This window comes from Antennarius striatus, chromosome 5, assembly GCF_040054535.1.
Source record: "Antennarius striatus isolate MH-2024 chromosome 5, ASM4005453v1, whole genome shotgun sequence".
Classification (NCBI taxonomy): Eukaryota; Metazoa; Chordata; class Actinopteri; order Lophiiformes; family Antennariidae; genus Antennarius; species Antennarius striatus.
This window is the reverse complement of record NC_090780.1, coordinates 14476797-14496396: the sequence shown is the minus strand read 5'-3', so window position 1 is coordinate 14496396 and position 19600 is coordinate 14476797. Positions and strand designations below refer to the sequence as shown.

The following is a 19600-nucleotide window of genomic DNA, read 5'->3' as shown; positions in this document are numbered from 1 at the left end:
GCATTAAGATCCGGATCACAATCAGGATACGAGAGATAAGAATAAATTTACTTAAGGGGCGCGGACGGCGCACATCCACATCCTCGGAAACCATCGCCCCCTCGTGGCGGCTGTGGTGCAACCTTCAAAACCCTCCTGTCAACCTTTTTTGCCACAAAATATATTGACTTTATTTGGAGCTGCTATCGGGTCGAGACACTACTGCTACTGACATGTAATTGATGCGATGCGGATAATGCAGAAAAGTAAAAAAGTAATGTTTCTGATATACTGTACACGAAAGAGATTGGAGGGATAGATTTGTTGCGAATTCATAGAACTTGATACACATGTTCCTGAGTGTATATTTCCAGAAAAAATACATACAACTCTTCTATCTGCACTATAAATTGTCATGCTTTACAAGGTAAAATTGTAAATGGTAACTGAGGATAAAAATGAACCTACAGAGAAACAATGTTCTGGATTTATTTTTCCAGGAAGTTGCAATGGGATTGGAGACTTATTATAAACTTCAACATAATTTGGCCACCAGTGTGATTCGACGTCAGTGGAAATAAAATTAGTATAAATTATCACCATCTGATTAACTGATCATCAACTCTAGGTTTTTGTCTTAATAGCTATGAGTGTGTTTATATGTGAGAGATGTTCACTGTAAAGTTGCCTTTGTCACACTGAAAAAGAGTTGAGCTCAAACATATCTTATTTGCTCAATAAGGTCAACAAGTAATATAAAGTAAAAAGGGTGGTACCATGTCCAGCTATCAAAGTAAATAAACTCACCCATGAAGTATGTCTTCTGTTTCTCTAGTCAAAACTAATATTAGACCTTTGCATACTTATTTCTGAAGAGATGTCTCAGATGTCTGAGTGTTTATAACTTGGTTCAACAGTGAAATTAAGTTTCAAATACAAGATTCCAGTCACAAATATTTTACTGTTAACTCGAGCCCAACTTAACTGGTACTTATTTACAACAAATCAATCCAAAAACATTTTAATGCAATTATGTACATGTTGAGTTCCAAGTCTCCACAATTATTCACAAACTGTACATATTGAGCCCTTTAATTAAACCCCTTAAGGATCCTGACAAAAGGTGATATTGGTACACTAAATCTTACCGAGTGTAGCTTTCAGTGTTTTCCATTTCTAAAGTAAACTAGACACTTCAAAGATTTATCTTCCTACATTCTATGACACATTTTTGTTTTTCACCCCAATAACAGCACGTAACAACAAAAGATAAACCCAAAGTATTTCTGAAGCCATGTTTAAATTAGCAGTTTATAAAACCTTAATTCTCAAGATAAAGTGCCACGACATGAACAAAAATTCTCTAATCACAAATAGTGTTTGGAAATTTAACAGACAGCTGGTGCCTGAAATGTGAACGTCAGGATCGCAGAGATCCTTCAGGATTTGGCCTTGGCTTTTCAAATCCTCATTCAAGCATACTGGACTGTGTATGTAAAGAGCAACTAAATAACCAGCCAAACACCTACCCAGTCTTTTGAGGCATGCACAATGTCCTCCGCCTGCACTAATTAAAGTTAGGACTTCTTTGCATGAGACAAATGTACCAGTAATAATTATTATTTACCAATAATTGTGCTTCTGATGTCAGATCACAATGTAAATATTCAGCGGCATTCACTGAAATATTTCTAAAAGGTACTTACTGTGACATCACAAAGCTTTTCTTGCCATCTATCAAAACAGAATCCCGTCAAAAGCGGAAGATGCATAAGCTCATTCAACTGCACAGGGCCAGCGGAGCCATTGTGGTATCATTGTGCAACATATAACTCATGCGTACAGAGGACACATATTGCCTATTTAAGACACATACATTTTCTGGATGTGCAAACAGGTTCCTTTTATCTGCCAGGCTTAACAGCAGTAACAAATCGTGTGGGCTCTTGAGTGACCCTCCCACTGCTGGTCTCCACAGGAGTTCATTGTCACAAGAATTGCACTGAAGGAGCTCATATGTCCATATCATCTGAATCAGAGGTGCTGGATGACTGGGACTCCTCCTGAGACTCTCCCCACACAAACCTGTAGTTGTTCTCCAACTCCTGCTGCCTCTTTTGCTCTTTGTAAACCTCTTCTGTTCCTCCAGTCTAAGATAAAAAAAGGACATGTTTAAAAACCATAACATTCTTACCAAATGATTGAATTATTGAAAAAAAAAAGACTGATTCATATACAGATTTGTGGGTTTCATTGAGGAGATAAGCCACCCAGATACTGACAAATATTTTCTTGTGGTAAAAATAGGCAGTAAACAACACTGGAAAGAAAATCAAACTGGTGCATTACCTTTTCCTTATTGTCTTTCCTATATACAGTATTTTTTTTATATATTTCAGAAACTTCGGTCTGTACCTCATAAGCAGAACTTCATATCCGGATTTCAAAACACATCACAATACACCATATCAATTCTGTTTTAATTAAATTGAAGGAGCATTCTCATATCAGATCACTTCTCCAAATTACAATCTGTGTTAATCTCAATCAAACATAAGGAACTATTCATCAATATACTTCAAAACAGATATAAAACACATTTGTGTTATTTCATCTTCAGTGCTATTAAAGATTTGTCATCTTTGCTGTTTCCCGTCTTTCATTCAGTACTGCCTTGCTTGTTCACTGCTATAAAATGTGCGATCTGCAACACCACAAAATATGTGATCCAGCGTAGAATTTAACGACTAGTAGATATTGCTGTCCATAAAATCTTAGAAAAATGCCAGGATCAACTATCAGAGTAGATTAATAGTAGGACACGAAAATATTGAAGTTCAAATATGCCTGAACACATAAGAATACCAATAAGTAAAACAATTAAACTGATTATTGGCTGGACAACACATGAGTGAGGTTTCAATGAAGTCAGTCCACTGTTTTCATACGATATATGGACAGATTAAACCCCCATCAGGCCTATTTTGTTCAGACATTTCATTTTTAAATTTAAATTGTTGAAAAACTAGAACCTACCAGAAACCATAGGAGTTTTCTTTAACTACAATAATTTTACATTTTTGTCTGTTTCACTTCCTAAAATATGTTTCTCTTCATTAAGGTAAACAACATTAACACCCGTTCATTTGCAGCTAACAGTACAAAAAGAGGTTGTCTTACAAGTAGTAAAATATCAAGCTACAGTCAGTAGCTAACCTAAGCTAGATTTAACTCTAGAGCAGTGGTTCTTAACCTGGGTTTGATCAAACCCCAGGGATTTGGTGAGTCGGTCTCAGGAGTTCGGCGGAGACGAAGTTCCAGACAAAACACCCGACACATCGTCAACACATCGTGCCGGGTGTTTTTTTCTGGAACTCGGCCGAACATACAGAATCACTGTGTACGTTTGACACATCGTGTCAATTTGTGATGACACGCCCCCTTAGCCATCACTGGCTGCAGGTGATCACGCTACATCGATTAGCCTACCTGTGCTACATGGGATTTTGCGCGCTCAGTATTTGAGTTATGCCTGTCGTGATGGTACGTCGTCTGATCTCTTTCTTAATATTTTAATCCATAGTAACTATGTCGAGCAAAAAAGAAAGTGGTCGGATGAACATGTGCAACGTGAATTTACATGTACTGTATAACGGAACATGATGGGAGTCAGCGTTCTGCATGATTTGCTATGTCAAGTTGACCAACTGTAGTCTCGCACTGGCTAAAATAAAGGAACACTTCCTTAAGCTGCATGAAAAACAACAGAAACAGACCTTGCTGTGAAAATGACATCAGAGTAGCACTTGTCAAGGTGAAGCCACACATATCTGAACTGGTCTCTCAATAACAACAGCAGAAGTCACACTGATTTGCAGGTATGTCATTTCATGTGAGTTCATTCACTGTCTTGGTTTTGTTCTTTGAAAAAGGTGACATTAATGCACAAATCATTAAATATACCAGTAAAACATATACTTATGTCTTAAATTTGAAAAAAAAATTTTTAATAAAGAAGGGTTCAGTGAGTGAGCATATGAAACTGTTGCGGTTCGGTACCTCCAACAAGTTCAAGAACCACTGCTCTAGATGAACAACCTCATTAAACTCCAGAGAGGGAAAAATCACTTTATCCAGAGTGTCACACAAACACAATCAGTCAGGAAGACACATATACAAAAACAACTGCTGTCTGTCTTCCGCAGGTGGAATTTATACTACCGGTATATACATTTTACAACACACAACAGATACAATCTCACAAATAAATCTAATGAAAAGTCAAAATGACTTAAGTTACCAGGAGGTTTATGAGAAGCTCCCTGAAGGACTTTGTATCTTCTTCAGTCAGCCACTGGTCGCCTGCTTCTTCCGCGTTTTTACGAGTTAAGATCTTCACTTCAATTTTACCTAAATAGCAAAAACATAGGAAAGGGATGGGCTTGCCAGTTAAAACACATATCCTTTCAGGGGGCTCAAAATGAGAAAACTGAACCATATTGAAACAAAACAATCATAATGGAGAATGGCATGAACAACAGTAGATGAAAGACACATGGACAACACACATTTCCTTTGTTTTTGCCTTTAAGAAAATCTTTTGCTTGTTTAAGGATTTTGATTTGAGGAGCACACGACAGACTTAAATGGTCTCTGGTCTGATGTACACGACCTACTTGGTCTTCATTATAGAATGTGTTTCATTTTCACCATATGTCAAATGTAGAAAACCCTTTTCATAACAGTGGCATCATACTAAATGTCTTTTGAACAGCTACATATCGGGGGAAAAAATAAATCCAACAGCTGCATGCTTTTGGAAGGTTATTGGAAGCGCACAAAAAAACTAAATGCTTAAGATAACAGATAGAACAGAGATGAGTGTTTTGGGCTCTCCCCCTCATACCTTCTGCCTTCAGTCCAGCTTTCTCTAGCTGTTCTTTAACCACGTCCTTTATGTGCTGCCACTGGGGGTCTCCTTCTCCCATCTCCTGAACTTTGACCTCCCCATCAGAGCGGCTACCCGTCTTATACTTAGTAATTTTGATCTTAACATGGTCGTCAGCCGCTTGGTCTGGGTTGACGAGACAAAAAAAGGGACAAACAACACAATTCACCTCAAAACCAATCAGAGGGGCCAACAGGATGGAGGAGGAAAGAGCCAAGAATGTGTAAGCCAAAAGACCCTTACAGTCATCACATCTCAGTATTGTCTAGAGTTTAACTACTCTAATTTCAGTGATTCTGTTTTTGATAAGACATCAATGGTGGCAGAAGAAAAGACAAACCTAAATATCATTCCGACAATATCAATTCTGTTCATTTTTGCATCAAACTAATTCTGTGTGTCTATTCATGGATGAAAGATATGACAACACTGACAGCACATATGAATGATATGAGGATGACTCAGGTGGACACAAAGTAAAAACAAAAAGGTAGGCTGCATGGCTACCTGGCTGCTTTGGAGCCAGGCTGGGGCTGCCTCTCGTTGGGTCACTGGCTCTTTGCACCCCCCCAGATTCCTGCTCTTTCTCCTGGACGTCCTTCTCCTCCAAACGATCAAGTAACTTATCCAGGGTCGTCTCCAGTGTTTGTGTTGCTTGTGTGCGATCAAACTCCCCTTTTAAACCTTCTGTTTCTAATTCCTCCTCAGCCTAAAATAAAGAAAAAACAATCATGCATAAGTTACCAAATGCGATACAGTTCATTTATTCAGATTGATATATTTTAACTTGTAAAACAGATGCACAGTTTGAAACCTCATTTATGATGTTGTCAAACTCCTTATGCATCTCCTCCTTGATCTCATCCAGCCTGTCTGAGGGCACCGAGAGATCGGACATCTCATCCTCAAACTCCTGCAGCAAACGTTCGTCTTCATCTTTCTCTTCATCTTGAATCTTCTCCACTAATCTGTCACTCCTCAGTTTTTCTTCTCGACTTTTTACCTGGTTTTGCGCTTTCTAAAACAAAATCATACTGCATAGATTTAGAACATCCATGCAATGTGTAGATAAAAACACTTATGTCACAACGATTCAATTATTTTTGGTCCTTTTTATGTCCTCATCTCATACTTAAAGATAAAAAACAAACAAAAACGATCAGAACACACTATGCCTGTGTCTTAAGTATTTGTGGTCTATGAAATATTCTTGTTTTGCTTGGGGAACCAACAAAAAACAAAATATTGACATTCAAGTCTGTCACATGAAAACAAAGATTCTTCAAATTTTTAAAAGACAAATGCCAGACAAAAATGTATTGGAGAATTTTTGGCAGGTACTGACCTTCCTGTTACTCTCTTTGAGATGTTGGACAAATTTCATCAGGTCTGCTGGGTCAGTGATGATTTTGAAGTTGAATTTTTCAACTGAAAGACATTCGTTTTGAGAGAAACTATTAGAGTGAACAATAATCAAATTTAATACATTACATATACAACAAAAACAGTTAAATACAGGAGTCACAAAATATCAGGTAAAAATATCTAAATATTGAAGAGTCTGTAGTTTAATTAAACCCTTTTTGAGGCTATTTTTAAGCAGCAGAAAATTATTTTATCTGTGCTATGAAAAGGCATTCGTAATGATCACCACAGTTAAAATTCTCAGTACCTTCATCACCATCATCAACTTCATTGTCTGTATGAGAGCTGTACCCATCATCTGCTGCCTGTATGCACAAGAAGAAAATGTGGTGAACAAGTGGTAACCTATACCACCTAGTGGTTGGCATTTAAAAAAAATACTGAAACTGAAACTTGCAACAACGAACCATGAAATGAAAACCTAGTAATGAATCTTGTAATTATTACAACGAAAAAAGATTGCGGATGCATGGAGATTCAAGTGAAGAAAATCAAATGTCATTCATCTTCCATCAGATATGCATTTGGATGGAAAAACAAACATGTAAAAGACAGATTTCTCGACCTGATTCTCATGTTGAGTAGATGCAGAAGCTGTTTTTGAACTCCTGGGCTTTGTAACTCCTTCCCAGAAGTCAGAATCTTCCAACCCAGCATCCTCAGCATCTGCTTCACAACAAAGGCACACAGATTGAACACAATCTTTTGAAGGAAACTGAATAAAAAGTTTATTTTTATTGAATATCTACTACAATATATTAAAAGGTCATTTGTAGGGATGAGCGAGTACACCACTCTCTGTATCTGTATCTATTTAGCCATATAAATTATCTGTATCTGTACTCGGAATGGGCAGGGCTTAAAGTGGAAGTGGGTGTGGTTTGACCTGAAATTGGTGGGGCTTAAATCGTTACACTATTGTAAGTCTGAAATTGATATGGATTGATCAGAAGTTGCTATATTTATTGTTAATTTTAAAATTATTTACAGAACATCCTCAAAATTGAGATTCAAATCAATGTTTTTGATCACAAAAATAGGTTAACTATTTACAGAACGAGTTTTTTATGAACTCAGAACATGAATATTCTTAAGTGTATGATTGTATATTTACAGAACAGAATCAAAATTGAGATTCAATGCTTTTGATCACAATAGTAAAGGGTCTATTTGTGCGTGTGTGTACTCACGCTATGTAACAGTTAAAGTATCTATACAGTATATAAACCATTAATTTTAACTGAAGTGAAAAAGTGTCAAACTAAGGGCAAGCAGGTAAAAAAAAAAAAAAAACTCGACTGGAGGGGAGGCAGTGACCGATGCGACACAAGCAGTTTTCAGCTGTCTGGTCAAATGCACCGCGTATGTGCAACAAAACAAAACAAGAAACAAGTTCACCAAGTAACCTTAAGTAAACTGATATAGAAGCAAGCTGAAAAAATAGCAAAGTGAGCTACAGCGAAGCCACACACATACAGCAGTCAATGTCTGTGTGTGTGCGAGAGTGGGTCAGCGACAGGCAGTTCTGCTCTGGTCGCAGTGATGTCTGATGTGTCTCTGTAGGGAGGGGTGGGCACTGTGTGTGTGACAGTTATACTACGAGCACGAGTTTTGACGAGTTTTACTCGTATCGTGCTCATCAAAAATGCATTATCTGTCCTGGATACTCGTCTGAAACAGTACCTGGCTCAACCCTAGTCATTTGGCCTCTTTAGAGTAAAAAAACTTCACCTTCACTGTCCAAATGGTTTGAACTGTCACTGGGTGCAGGTGATGTGTCATCTGCTGTCACTTCCACTGTTCCGTCTGCCCCTTCATTGCCAGCCAACATCTCATCCAGACTCCTCAGCTCCTCTGAGATCTGTTCTACTTTACGCTTTGTGTCCGCTAGGAACAGACAGCAGAGAGGAGAAGGCAAAAAGAATGAAAGGAAGACCAGGAAAGAAATCTTGCCTTTGTAGTGGGATCATGCAAAATTATCACATTACACCTGACAATGTATGTCAGGTTTGACATATTTGGTAAGTTTTCTCACACATTATGTGGCCTGTGTCAAGACATTGAAGCCCACTCAACTCGCTAATGACTATTGCTGAATCTTCTGAAGATTAGACTGGATGGAGTAGAGACAATGTCTGATTAACTTTGGGATGCAATGACTGAAAAATGTAATCTTTCAGTCCATCTGATTTTGTTTAACTTAGTTTTCCGGCTCATTATCCTGCTTCACAGAAAGCAATAAAACAAGATTCTAGCTGAATACTACATCACATGACCCTGATATTTGTGAACTCACAGACTTGAGCCTTCACATAATCCATGTACTGTTGGGCACTTAGTGCTGGCTGGCACACAATGCCCTGTGGCTTGGAGGTGGATGGGGGCTGTAGGAATGGATGCTGGCAGGTACGACTGGTGTGAACTGTAAGCACATAGCGGCACGACTGAGGCTCATCCACTCTGGCGATGTAGTCTCCTGAGCCTTCTTCACACACAAACTGGAAATAATAATTAATTGTTAACATATCAGTAGGGGATGGTTTGACACAGGAACTTTTCTACTGACCTCATTTATCATTTAAGAGAAGCAAAACAAAATGAAAAAAGGTAAAAGTACCCAAGTAGCAGGGAATACAAATACATTTCATATTTGTGGCTCTCACCCTGACTTCAGTCTCTCTGGGATTTCCATTTAGGTCACACTTAGAGCCATTAACATAGGTCTGACTGTGGTAGCGCTTTAGTCTGTGCTGCTTTGAGGCCTGGAAAATAAATATATTTTAACTGATGTGATTTTTATTCATATGAAGCACAGTCCATCATCTAAAATTGATTGTGGTGCCAGTGATGTTTGCTATTCTTTGATAATTTCACACTAAATGCTTTCTTTAATATAAAGAAAACTAAAAACTAAGGTGACTTACCTTTGCCGTTTCATTGCTCCAATCAAATTCAGATTCATAATAACCAAGGAAGAGAATGTCTCCCTTTATTTCTGTGTCTGAAAAAAGAGGAAGAGCATAAATCAACAACTCATTTATAGAGCTATTGTTCTTAAAAGATGAAAAACAGAGTTGTATTATTACCTTCAAGGTGGTATTGTCTAATATATTGACCATGACAGAACTCATATGTCCACCAGTCCTTTGTCTATCAGAAATATACACAGCAGAGGTTTCAATGCATAGTGATTAATTGACATATTCAGAATCTAGACAATTTTATATTTTTAAGCCATAAACAAAAAAATCATTACATTTAAAATTCAACACATTCAAAATAATTTCCAGATATACTATTATTCTTTTACAAAAGTCCAATGAAATGCTGTAGCATAGATTATAGGGGGAAAAATTACAAAAATAAAAAGTGTGTCAAGAGAGAGGGGGGGGGGGGAGAGAGAGAGAGAGAGAGAGAGAGAGAGAGAGAGAGAGAGAGAGAGAGAGAGAGAGAGAGAGAGAGAAATACAGAGAAAAAAATTCAAATTTTTGAATATTTTCTCGCTCGTAGCCAACTGGGATAGACTATAGCAGACCAATGACCCACAAGGTGGAAAAGTGACTGTAGACAAGATGTTTGTGATTCAGCTTTTAGTTATTAACTTGAGGGTTTTTTTCAGCAAATTGTTTTTGAGTGGCAAAAACAAACACTTTGACATTTTTAGCAAAGCTCAACTTTGACCAGTGGATGTTAAACTTAATGTGGAATTCAATCAGTTTAAATTGATACCAGATGCTTTTTTCCCTTAATACTATAGCTTAGCTTGATAAACTCTATACATATGATTCAAGTTTTGTTCATGGTTTCCTTGTGACAGAATTTCATCTAACTTTCTAAAGAATAGGTTATCTATACACATTCTAACATTCCACTATTATTGGTTTGGATGCATTTGCATTTATTTCTAAACAGTCGGTTTCAAACAAACAATGTCTTAAATTAACAATTACAGTATTTTTTATTTAACTGACCACTCATTCTGATATGAGTGCAAACTCGTGATTCATTCTGACTAAAACTGTAATGAATTTACAATGATCCAATTGATAAACAAGGATCAAACATGAAAAGCTACAAACTGAGTGTTTCATTCTTTAAACGACTTACATAATACTTACATTGATTCAGTTTTCACAAAGATTACCTTCAAAGTAAAGAGTTGCAAAAAGGATATAAGTATTCCTTACATTATAATTTAACATCTAGATGAAGCTGCTAATTTTTTATAACATAAAACGCACTGAAGACAAAATATTTAATGTTTATACCTCAACTTTTTTGTACCTACAAAAATATTTTCATTTGTGAATTCATGCATCGGTTGATGTGTGATGTCTCAAGGATTTCAAATCCATGCTAACAGACAAAGCAGAATCTTTACACTTCTCATGGTATTCCAATAACAGCATCTAATCTGTTGCTTCAAATAACGACAGCAAGCATGGCAGGTCAGTGACAGCTACCATTTGAAGATTCTCGGCTCACTATCACTTCCACTGTTTGAGCCAGCCTTGCTGATCACACCTTGAATCACACATTTCTGTAGTTCCCAGCTGGAGAATTGCAGGGAACTGTTCAGGCCCTGCACAAATATTGAATGTTTGAAACACAGACAAAAGTGTCTAGTGTGTTTAAGTCATCATCTTATTTGGTCAGCTTTCATTGAGACTACCACTGAATATGAAATGATCAGTTACCAATTAATCGAAGTATAACACATGCAATTGGATACCTGCATTTGCCAGATTCATATTGATGGACCTACAACTAACAAAAATAATGCTATAACCTGGATACACGATGTTTACACATTTATTTGTCTGTGTTGATTATACAGAAGTAATTTAGAACTTGCCTTTACTAAACACTGGGCACTGTGCAGCGGACTGAGCAGGTCTGGGATGTCCGGCCCGGTGTACCCAAGTGTCTCAGGTTCAGTGGTGGAATCCTGATGAAACCGGACAGCTTGGGCTGGAAGTCGACACTCATACAACTGCTTATACTTATTGGACACCATCATGACATCCTCTGTTTTGCTCTGAAAGAGACATAGTCACGATAACTGCATTATCTCCCGGTGGCAAACTGTTTTACATTGGCGTGATACTTCAGAATTTAAACACCATCCTGGCTAGACATATACAAACTAAAGAGGCGACATCTGGTAAGATGTTCGTGAAGAGGCTGGGGTTGTGTTCTGGCAGCTGTCAGAGATGGAGCTACATACGTCATTTAGATATAACTTCAACCGTAACGGTTCTGTGTGTAACTCGCCAACAAACTACATATTTCAAATTACGTTTCTCATTAGCTAATAAGTAAGTCGAACTTTAGCGACACTAAAGTTCTACGTTTCATGCTAGCTGACAAGACCCAACTAACTACAGTAGTTAGCAAGCTAACGGTAACAGCTAGCTTTCCTAAACATGTTCACTCACCTGTCCCATTATGACGGGGTCTGGAAGAATTTGAATGCCGTATTTCATCTCATTCAGTTCCTCTAAATTCAAAAACGCTCGAACGCATAGGGGGCATATCAACAAGAAGACATACAACCTTTCAAGCCATTGTACCGAGGAAGCCGCCATGATTGACTCTCTCCTCAAAGCCCCATTTGTCTGACAGCAACAAAACACAGAACTCCTGACATGGTGGCAGCGGATTGGTCAACGAGAGAAGCGCCGCTCCGTCATTGGTTGTTTGTGAGTCTACTTCCTGTTTTGGGATTTGTCAATTTACAACACCGGTACAGAGCGAAAGGATGTTGTCTCCAGAGTTTAATGTCAACGATGTGTTAAAACAAACTCACCCCAGCTCAAATAATAAAAGTTTATTAATAAGTCGAAATCGTGATTATGAGGATTAATTTCATATTTGTTGACACCACGCTGAATTTCTGATATTTACATCGTCCATATTTACCGTACAGGGCCTTATCCGCCTTATCCGTTAAATAATTTTATTTGACGGATAATGTCGCTTGATAGGCAGAAATGCGGTCATTGGTTTCTTGTTTGTGTTGACCCATCTGCATGTATACATCAAATTAAGATCTCCCTCCGAGAACGCACACGAACACGTGCGTGGCGCAAACGCTCCATCTTACCCATGTTTATACGTGTGCTCACGTTTAGTTGATGAAAAATACTTTTAACTTTTAAATGTTTTTCACGTTTGATGTGATGTAGTTTATGGGTCTGTATGACGCTGGCTGTCTGAGTCCTGCGCTGAGGCGCACAGTGTGCTGTCTGCCGCTGCTGCTGCAGGGGGAGCGCCCGTCCACAGCCCGCAGTGCCGCTGTCCTATTTGTCTTCAGATCCCGATTTTTTTTCCTGATATGACGAATTTTCAAGACAGCCGAGGAACGAAGACCTTAAACCTCAGTGCATTCAGGATGTGAAAGCGGCCGTGTATCTTCAAAGAGAGGTGAGCTCCTTGTTCTTAAGATATTTACTGTAACAATAGCCCAATAACTCCTGAACGTATTTGCATTTAATAGTTAACGGGTCAAACAAGGGTAAAAGGCTTGAGTCAGTTCATTGGCGATGAAAAGCCTGCGTGTAGATTTGTCTTTCTTGGGGAGGAGACGTTTCAGAATGTTATTGAAGTACATTTAAATCTGCGTGTAAAGCGTTGCGAGCGTTTCTCAGTGTTATTCAAGGTAAGGTCTGTAATAGGCCTATTTGTTCCTAGCCTGTGATCCCTGTGGCCAGGCATTTCTGTTTGCCAGTCCGGTTTGCTGAACTGATTATGGTATTATTCAGACATTTATCTTTTGTTAGAAAACGCTGTGCACTGAGGCTGGACTGTTTCCAAATAAAATGTAAAGATTTATTATCCAGAATTTGAATCGGTTATAAAAATCTTTCACGCACATTTTGGGAGGGACCCTCGTAGATCCCTTTGCGTCAGGTCTGTACCTAAACAGCGCGCAGTTTAGTCTCCAAATTCGGATCGCCTCGAACCTATTTTGAACGTCATTGTTACATCCCGCTGCTAAGCGGTGGTGTATTGTAATTGTCAGTGTTTATGTGTACGTCCGCTCGTTTGTCCACCAAATATCTTCGCAACCGATGCATATTGAAAGATGAGACAAAAAACACATTACTCGGGCAGCAAAAGGGATGAAAATGAGATGATGACCTTGACCTTGAGAAAACTGGGTCAAGGTGAAATTTCAATTTTTGTACACTCAGGAACCGGATAAGAGAGAAAGACAAGGGAGAAGGCTAGTGTGTGTAAGACCATAGATCCAAGATAGGTGCGTTGATCTACCTAAACACTAGCTTTCATCTACCCTGAAATGTCAAAGCTATGCAGTTGTCAGGTACTGCTTTCAGGGTTCTCTGATCTACCCTGGAAGTAGGTCAGGGTATGTCAGGTAGTAGGTTACGGGATGTTGCAGTCTCTGACTGCCTTGGTTCTTATTTTGTTTTGCATGGCTGCACCGAAACTAAATGCATTTACAAATAAATATGTATGGCTAACAAGACTGGTTGTGTCACCATCAAACCTGCACATTTGAACAATCAAGCAAACTGGGCACATGTAATCTTAAAGTAATTAGTTTGTTATAATGTGCAGAATGATTAATAATATAATGACAGCGTATTCTGCAGTCCTAGTCAGTATCCTTCATGACCTGAACTGACCAACAACAACTCCGTAATATCTTTTGCAGTCTGACCTTTCAGTTTTGATTATTTAATTTTAGATTATCACAGTCATCTATTATTAAAAAGTTTTAAACGAGCCTTGAAATGGATCATTTTCAAATTCCTCGGATACATGATTTGCAAATTTTAATAATTTTTTATATGTAATTCTATATACAAAGTTGTTGGCATTTACTGAAGCAAAAATGATGATTTTTATTCTACTATGTCATAAAGTTCATGTATTCAAGTGAGGTTGGCAAAGTATCCCATCTAAATTCTGCTCGAAAAATCTTTGATCACATGAGCAGATGAAAGGGATTTTTTTAAAAAGCAAATTGAGAAATTGTTTCCTATGTTCAAGTGCAGAAACATCCATAAAAGACTGCCCGAGGGGCTGTTCAGCACCTAAGAGATTTTCCAACATACCCATAATACTAAATTGGTTAACCAGAGAGGATTACTCTAAGGGATCATGTGCCCAACTTTTGTAGTACATGGTAACTGTGACAATACAGTTGTTATGGTTATGTTTATCAGCTTTCTTGTTCTTTTTCCATTTTTGAGATGGGGAAGGTGACCTCTCTTCTACGTGGTTTCTGGAGATGCAGGTACTCCCAGAGAGAGTCCGTTCACTAATTGGATAGAGGCTTCAGGGTATGTGTTTTATTATTGCATGTATTAAATTAAGGTTGAAAGATTTATTAATAAGGTGTTAGAGTTTACCACAAACAATAACAAATTAAAGTGTTGAACATTATTTTGAGATCTTTACATTAAATTGTGGCCATAAACAGCTATTACATGGGCGTAACTACATATGTGTAGTAACACGCATACATGCAGGTTCTTGTTTTTTTGTGTACAGACAAAATTGCAGTCATGATTTGGGAAAGAATATAGATAGAATAAAATACAGATTTGTCCCTAGCAATCATAGTCTTTATGTGTATGTTACAGAAAGTCAACCATCAGCTTTTACGCGGAGGCCTCCCTTTTCTTTATTTCTTTAGTAGGTTTTCAGTGCTGGACAAAATTCAAAATGGTGGAATGAAAGAGAATACAGTCATTCATTTTCTGTAAGCATTTATCTTGTGGAAAGTCACGGGGGGCTGGAGCCTATCCCAGCTGACATTGGCTGAACACATCCTGAAAAAATTGCATCACAGGATATGTAATGAAATACTGGCTTCCTCTTGGCCTCATGAAATTTAGAAGAATAACATCTGTTATGTCAAGGAAACCTAACAGTTAGAGGCCATAACATTCATTCATTTAGGCAGATGTTGGTGTTTGAACAAGACAGACAAAAAAACAAGTCAGCAAGCAAAAATCTTAGCATTTGGTGCTTTGCTATATTTGATAACCAGATTGCATATTGACCGACTGATCGCACACAGAGACACACACACACGCATACACAGACACACGCACACTCTTGAAATATGTCATCAACATTTTAAGCGGAAATCACATCATCACAGCTGTAAAGCAGGAGAAAGAGCTCATTGTTTCGTGGACACACTCTGAAAAATCTCCTGCTTTCAGCCCATGTGCCAGATGGAAGAAAAAAAGATAGAAAAGAAGAGAAAATAAAACAGACTCAAAAGGATTTTACACACACAGCTAGCTGGTTTCAAACTGCTCTCTGCTAGTGTTTTAGTCCTGATGCATAAATTCAAGTTTGATTTCTCTGTTTCTGTGTGAATGAGATGTTTAGGATTGTTTGTTGTGGTGAAAGGTATGTAGATTAAAACATTTATGATATAGTTCCATTCTGCTTAAGCAACGAACACCACAGGGCATTTGAGCAATGTGTCACAGTGTCAGAGCCATGATGATGATTTACAGTGTAGAGGGAAAATGTCCAAAAATGTTTTCTGAAGTAGAGCCAAGGCCAATGTGGTGCTCCAGCAGGATGATTGTCAGATCAAGAGGATAGCTTAAATGCTTTTGTGTTTTTCAGTCTCAAATTCTCTCTCGCTACGTTCCTGGACAGTGTTTTTGTCCTGAGTTGCTGAGGTTGGACATGAACGCATTATATTTCATTCTTTTTTTTTTTTTTTTTGTATGCTTGAATAAATTAGTGGCACACTCTAGTGTTAGTAATTTTACACATGCATATATATATTAATGTATAGGCTCTGAAGACACACAAGCACACACAAGGACCCTGTACGCATGCAGGGGAGGTAGAGTGGCAGGCAATTCCTGCTTGGTTCGCCCAAATGAGCAACTTGTGTGTGTGGGGGGGGGGGCAGCACCTTGCTCAAGGGCACCTCGGTTGTGCTTTGGGGATGAGCTGACACCTCCAGAAACTGTGATTTAGGAAATACCCACATTAGTTGCTGAGGCATCTAAACATACACCTGTTTTTTATTTACACCAAACAAAGATTACAAATTCATCCACCATTACCTGTGCTGAATCACATTAAGAAGAGATTTCCTGTTAAGTGTAGACTTAGAATCATCTCACCATCCAGTAAGCCTTTCAACATGCATTTGTCTATGTCAGGTTTTAGGATGCGCTCCTTGAGAAAGACAGTGTTGCTCATCATCTTGGTGTCTGTTGTGCTGGTACTGGCCCTCCTCCATTCATGGCCAACTCGGAGTTACACCACTGTGGATGTGTGGCAGCGACATGGACCAATTGTGGAAAGGCGTCTGGAAGAGAGACTCTCAGATCCAGACCAAAGATTGGGAAACATCCCCTTTCATGTGAGGGACAGTGTAGCAAGGTATGGGCCTGTTTTTGTCCAGTAATCTAGCAGAATAGAGCTCAAAATTTGTCTTGCCATTGATTCTATTTGTCTCCAGCTTGTTGGCACGTAATGGATGTGTCTGTGAGGGTGACAGTGGAGGAGTACACCTGCCCTTTGCCCAGCTCTTATTCCCACGGGTGTCAGCTCAGCCACTGCATACTGCCTTCGAGGCGGCTGAGCTGGAGGAAGTGAAGAGGAGACGGGCCAAAGAGTACAAGAGTTTCCAGAAAAGGTATTGAGCTTGTTGAGGACCTGTTGAACTTTTGCATGCTTGTCAGTGGTCTGAATACTGAATATTAAAACATCTACATTCCGTACTGAGGTGAATGACACACAACACATTCAAGTGTCACTACCTGATTACAGTCTCTTATGTTTGGTGAATAAGTTAATCAACAAATCAAGAAGTTGATGTGCCAGAATTCTCTACAAATTAACCCAGAAAAACTAGATTGTTATTGGCCTCAAAAAAGAAAGATTAAATGTAATCAAAACTCAGTGCTTACTTTTAATTCACCACGCAACAATGTACAAATCAAGCCACATATCCTCATTATATTATGGACTCAGACCCAAATTTCTACACCCAAAGGAAGACAAATATAAAAGCAAACATTAAGAAACTTAAAATATGACAAAACACAAGTTTTTGGTTCAACAAGTTTGAGAAAACATTTTTAAGCATTCACTGAGTCCATAATTCAATTTTTTTTCAAATGCAAGATGTCTGAATAGACAGAAGATCTGATTTTTAGGGTCACAAGATGAATGACAAAAAAGCAAAGAAGGGGCAATGCACATTTAAGACCAAGGCTCCACTTTGTTTGAGAGGTCACAAGATGAAATAATAAATGAAAATACTGTTTAGTAAGTCATAACAAACATCAGTGATGTATCATGTTTTGCCTTTTCCCCTGAGCTGCAGACTAGGAAGATCATTGGATTGTGAGACTGAAATTTAAAAACACATGTTCACTTACACCCTGTGCTTGTAAATATATGTTGTCTTTAAGCTACTGTAGACATCTTCCTGATATAAATTCTTCTTCTCAGGTCACAGACACCTGCTGATGTTCTCATCATTGCAGAGGCTAACAATCCCTTACAGTATCCAACACAGGGGGTGGAGGTGCGACCCCTAAAAACAATCATCATCCCAGGTGAGATTCAGACAGAGTATGACTCACGGTACACATAATGATTCTCTAATTTATGGAACAGTTTTAATGTCTTTAGGAAGTTCAAGAAGTACAGTAAGTGTATTCTAGTAAAGGAAGTATCTGAGTCTGTCAGTTGTCATCATATACTTTCAGGACTGGCCTTACGCAGCCTTCCCAGAGACCATTATTCAGTAAGTATATCATCAGTATGCCTGTTTATAACAATTATAATAACAAACATAATAATAATAATAATAATAATAATAATAATAATAATAATAATAATTTTGTTTTGGAGTGACCAGGAAGGATAGGATCAGGAATGAGTACATCAGAGGGACAGCACATGTTAGATGTTTTGGAGATAAAGTCAGAGAGGCCAGACTGAGATGGTTTGGACATGTCCAGAGGAGAGATAGTGAATATATTGGTAGAAGGATGCTGAGTTTTGAACTTCCAGGCAGGAGGCCTAGAGGAAGACCAAAGAGGAGGTTTATGGATGTAGTGAAAGAGGGCATGAAGGTAGTTGGTGTGAGAGAAGAGGATGCAGAAGACAGGGTTAGATGGTGGCTATGGATGGATTCACTGTGGCGACCCCTGAAGGGAAAAGCTGAAAGGAGAATAATATAATAATAATAATAATAATAATAATAATAATTAAAAAATCCTTGAAAAATCCCCGTAGGGAAATTACTCTTTCTCCACTTTAATCACATTCATATGTACAGTATAACTGTACAGGCCTGTACACACACACACACACACACACACACACACACACACACACACACACACACACACAAGGCGCCTGTAGGCATACAGATAATGGGAGGTAAAGTGGTGGGCAGTGCTCACATTGAGCGCACCATGAGCAACTTGTTAAGGGATGGTGCCTTGCTGAAAGGCATCTTGGCAGTGCTCAGGAGGTGAACTCGCCCAAAGTGATTTAAATGAAATGGTGATGTAAATTACATTAAATGTCAATTAAATATCAATTGTACTTTTATCCTTTCAATTGCACTCTCCATATCGCTACAGATAAACATCACCGCCAGTCTGGGGACGCTGAATGTAGCAGCGGAGGTTGACGGGGTGAAAATCAAAGGTGATGGCGAAATGCACATGATGCTGTCGAGCCCTCTTCTGCTGAATCTGAACCGACAGCTGCAGTTTGTCACCTACACAAATACGCTGTTTCATCCGAGCACAGCAGACACAGGTGACTCTTCAGACAAGTATTCATACATTTTTAATAACTGCTTATCCATCAAAAGGGCACAAGGTCACTGAAATATATCCCAGCTGAGAGTAGGTGAGAGGTGTCAGATCATCGACCAATATATAGATGTAGAAATAACCCGACACCTTCGCACCTACATGCAAGTCACTATTTAACCTCCAGGTAGAATAGACTCTGGGTTGAGGGCTCAGCTGACGTTCAAACTTGTTTGTTTTTTTTAGTAGGGATTGACACTGAAGAGAAACCTTTGAACAGTAGTATAATGTTAGCAATCAGCATTAATTGCATACTTGATACTGTGCTGTTTAATCTGCAATTAAACATTAGATGTAAGAATGTTTCTTAATCCATGTTTGTTAACATGGATTAGCATGGAAACAGAAACAACTTGCTCTGTAACAGAATCTCACACCTCTAAGAATCAATAAT

At 38.5% G+C, this 19600-nt stretch overlaps 2 protein-coding genes across 6 annotated transcripts in view; one reads left to right on the top strand and one right to left on the bottom strand.

Moving 5' to 3' along the window:
- Nucleotides 1-317: 317 nt before the first annotated feature.
- Nucleotides 318-11958, bottom strand: os9 (OS9 endoplasmic reticulum lectin). Its single transcript, XM_068315163.1, has 15 exons — nt 11791-11958; nt 11208-11390; nt 9439-9502; nt 9277-9353; nt 9016-9114; nt 8649-8850; nt 8084-8239; nt 6918-7018; nt 6600-6657; nt 6273-6355; nt 5742-5945; nt 5435-5636; nt 4886-5053; nt 4280-4389; nt 318-2129 (listed from the first exon to the last, which is right to left on the bottom strand). The coding sequence occupies exons 1-15, from the start codon at nt 11938-11940 to the stop codon at nt 1992-1994; spliced, it is 1995 nt and encodes a 664-aa protein (XP_068171264.1). The 5' UTR covers nt 11941-11958; the 3' UTR covers nt 318-1991.
- A 652-nt stretch (nt 11959-12610) lies between these two features.
- The window catches only part of b4galnt1b (beta-1,4-N-acetyl-galactosaminyl transferase 1b), a 16582-nt gene continuing 9592 nt past the window's right edge, over nt 12611-19600 (top strand). For 2 of the 5 annotated variants that reach the window (XM_068314602.1, XM_068314601.1), the window contains exons 1-7: nt 12613-12778; nt 14575-14664; nt 16525-16747; nt 16827-17003; nt 17825-17931; nt 18085-18122; nt 18970-19150. In XM_068314602.1, coding sequence (XP_068170703.1) covers nt 16533-16747; nt 16827-17003; nt 17825-17931; nt 18085-18122; nt 18970-19150 — 718 coding nt within the window. In that variant the 5' untranslated portion in view covers nt 12613-12778; nt 14575-14664; nt 16525-16532. Of the gene's footprint in view, nt 12779-14574; nt 14665-16524; nt 16748-16826; nt 17004-17824; nt 17932-18084; nt 18123-18969; nt 19151-19600 lie in introns of all 5 variants that reach the window. The other 3 variants (XM_068314597.1, XM_068314599.1, XM_068314598.1) reach the window with 3 other exon arrangements.

Bases quoted from the DNA above. Each gene is read 5' to 3' on its own strand.
- os9 (XM_068315163.1), bottom strand. From the start codon at position 11,940: ATGGCGGCTTCCTCGGTACAATGGCTTGAAAGGTTGTATGTCTTCTTG. The intron at 9,115-9,276 runs GTAAGTCACCTT...TTTATTTTCCAG, and splicing joins GGAGCAATGAAACGGCAAAG to GCCTCAAAGCAGCACAGACT. The intron at 6,658-6,917 runs GTCGAGAAATCT...TTGTGCATACAG, and splicing joins CTACTCAACATGAGAATCAG to GCAGCAGATGATGGGTACAG.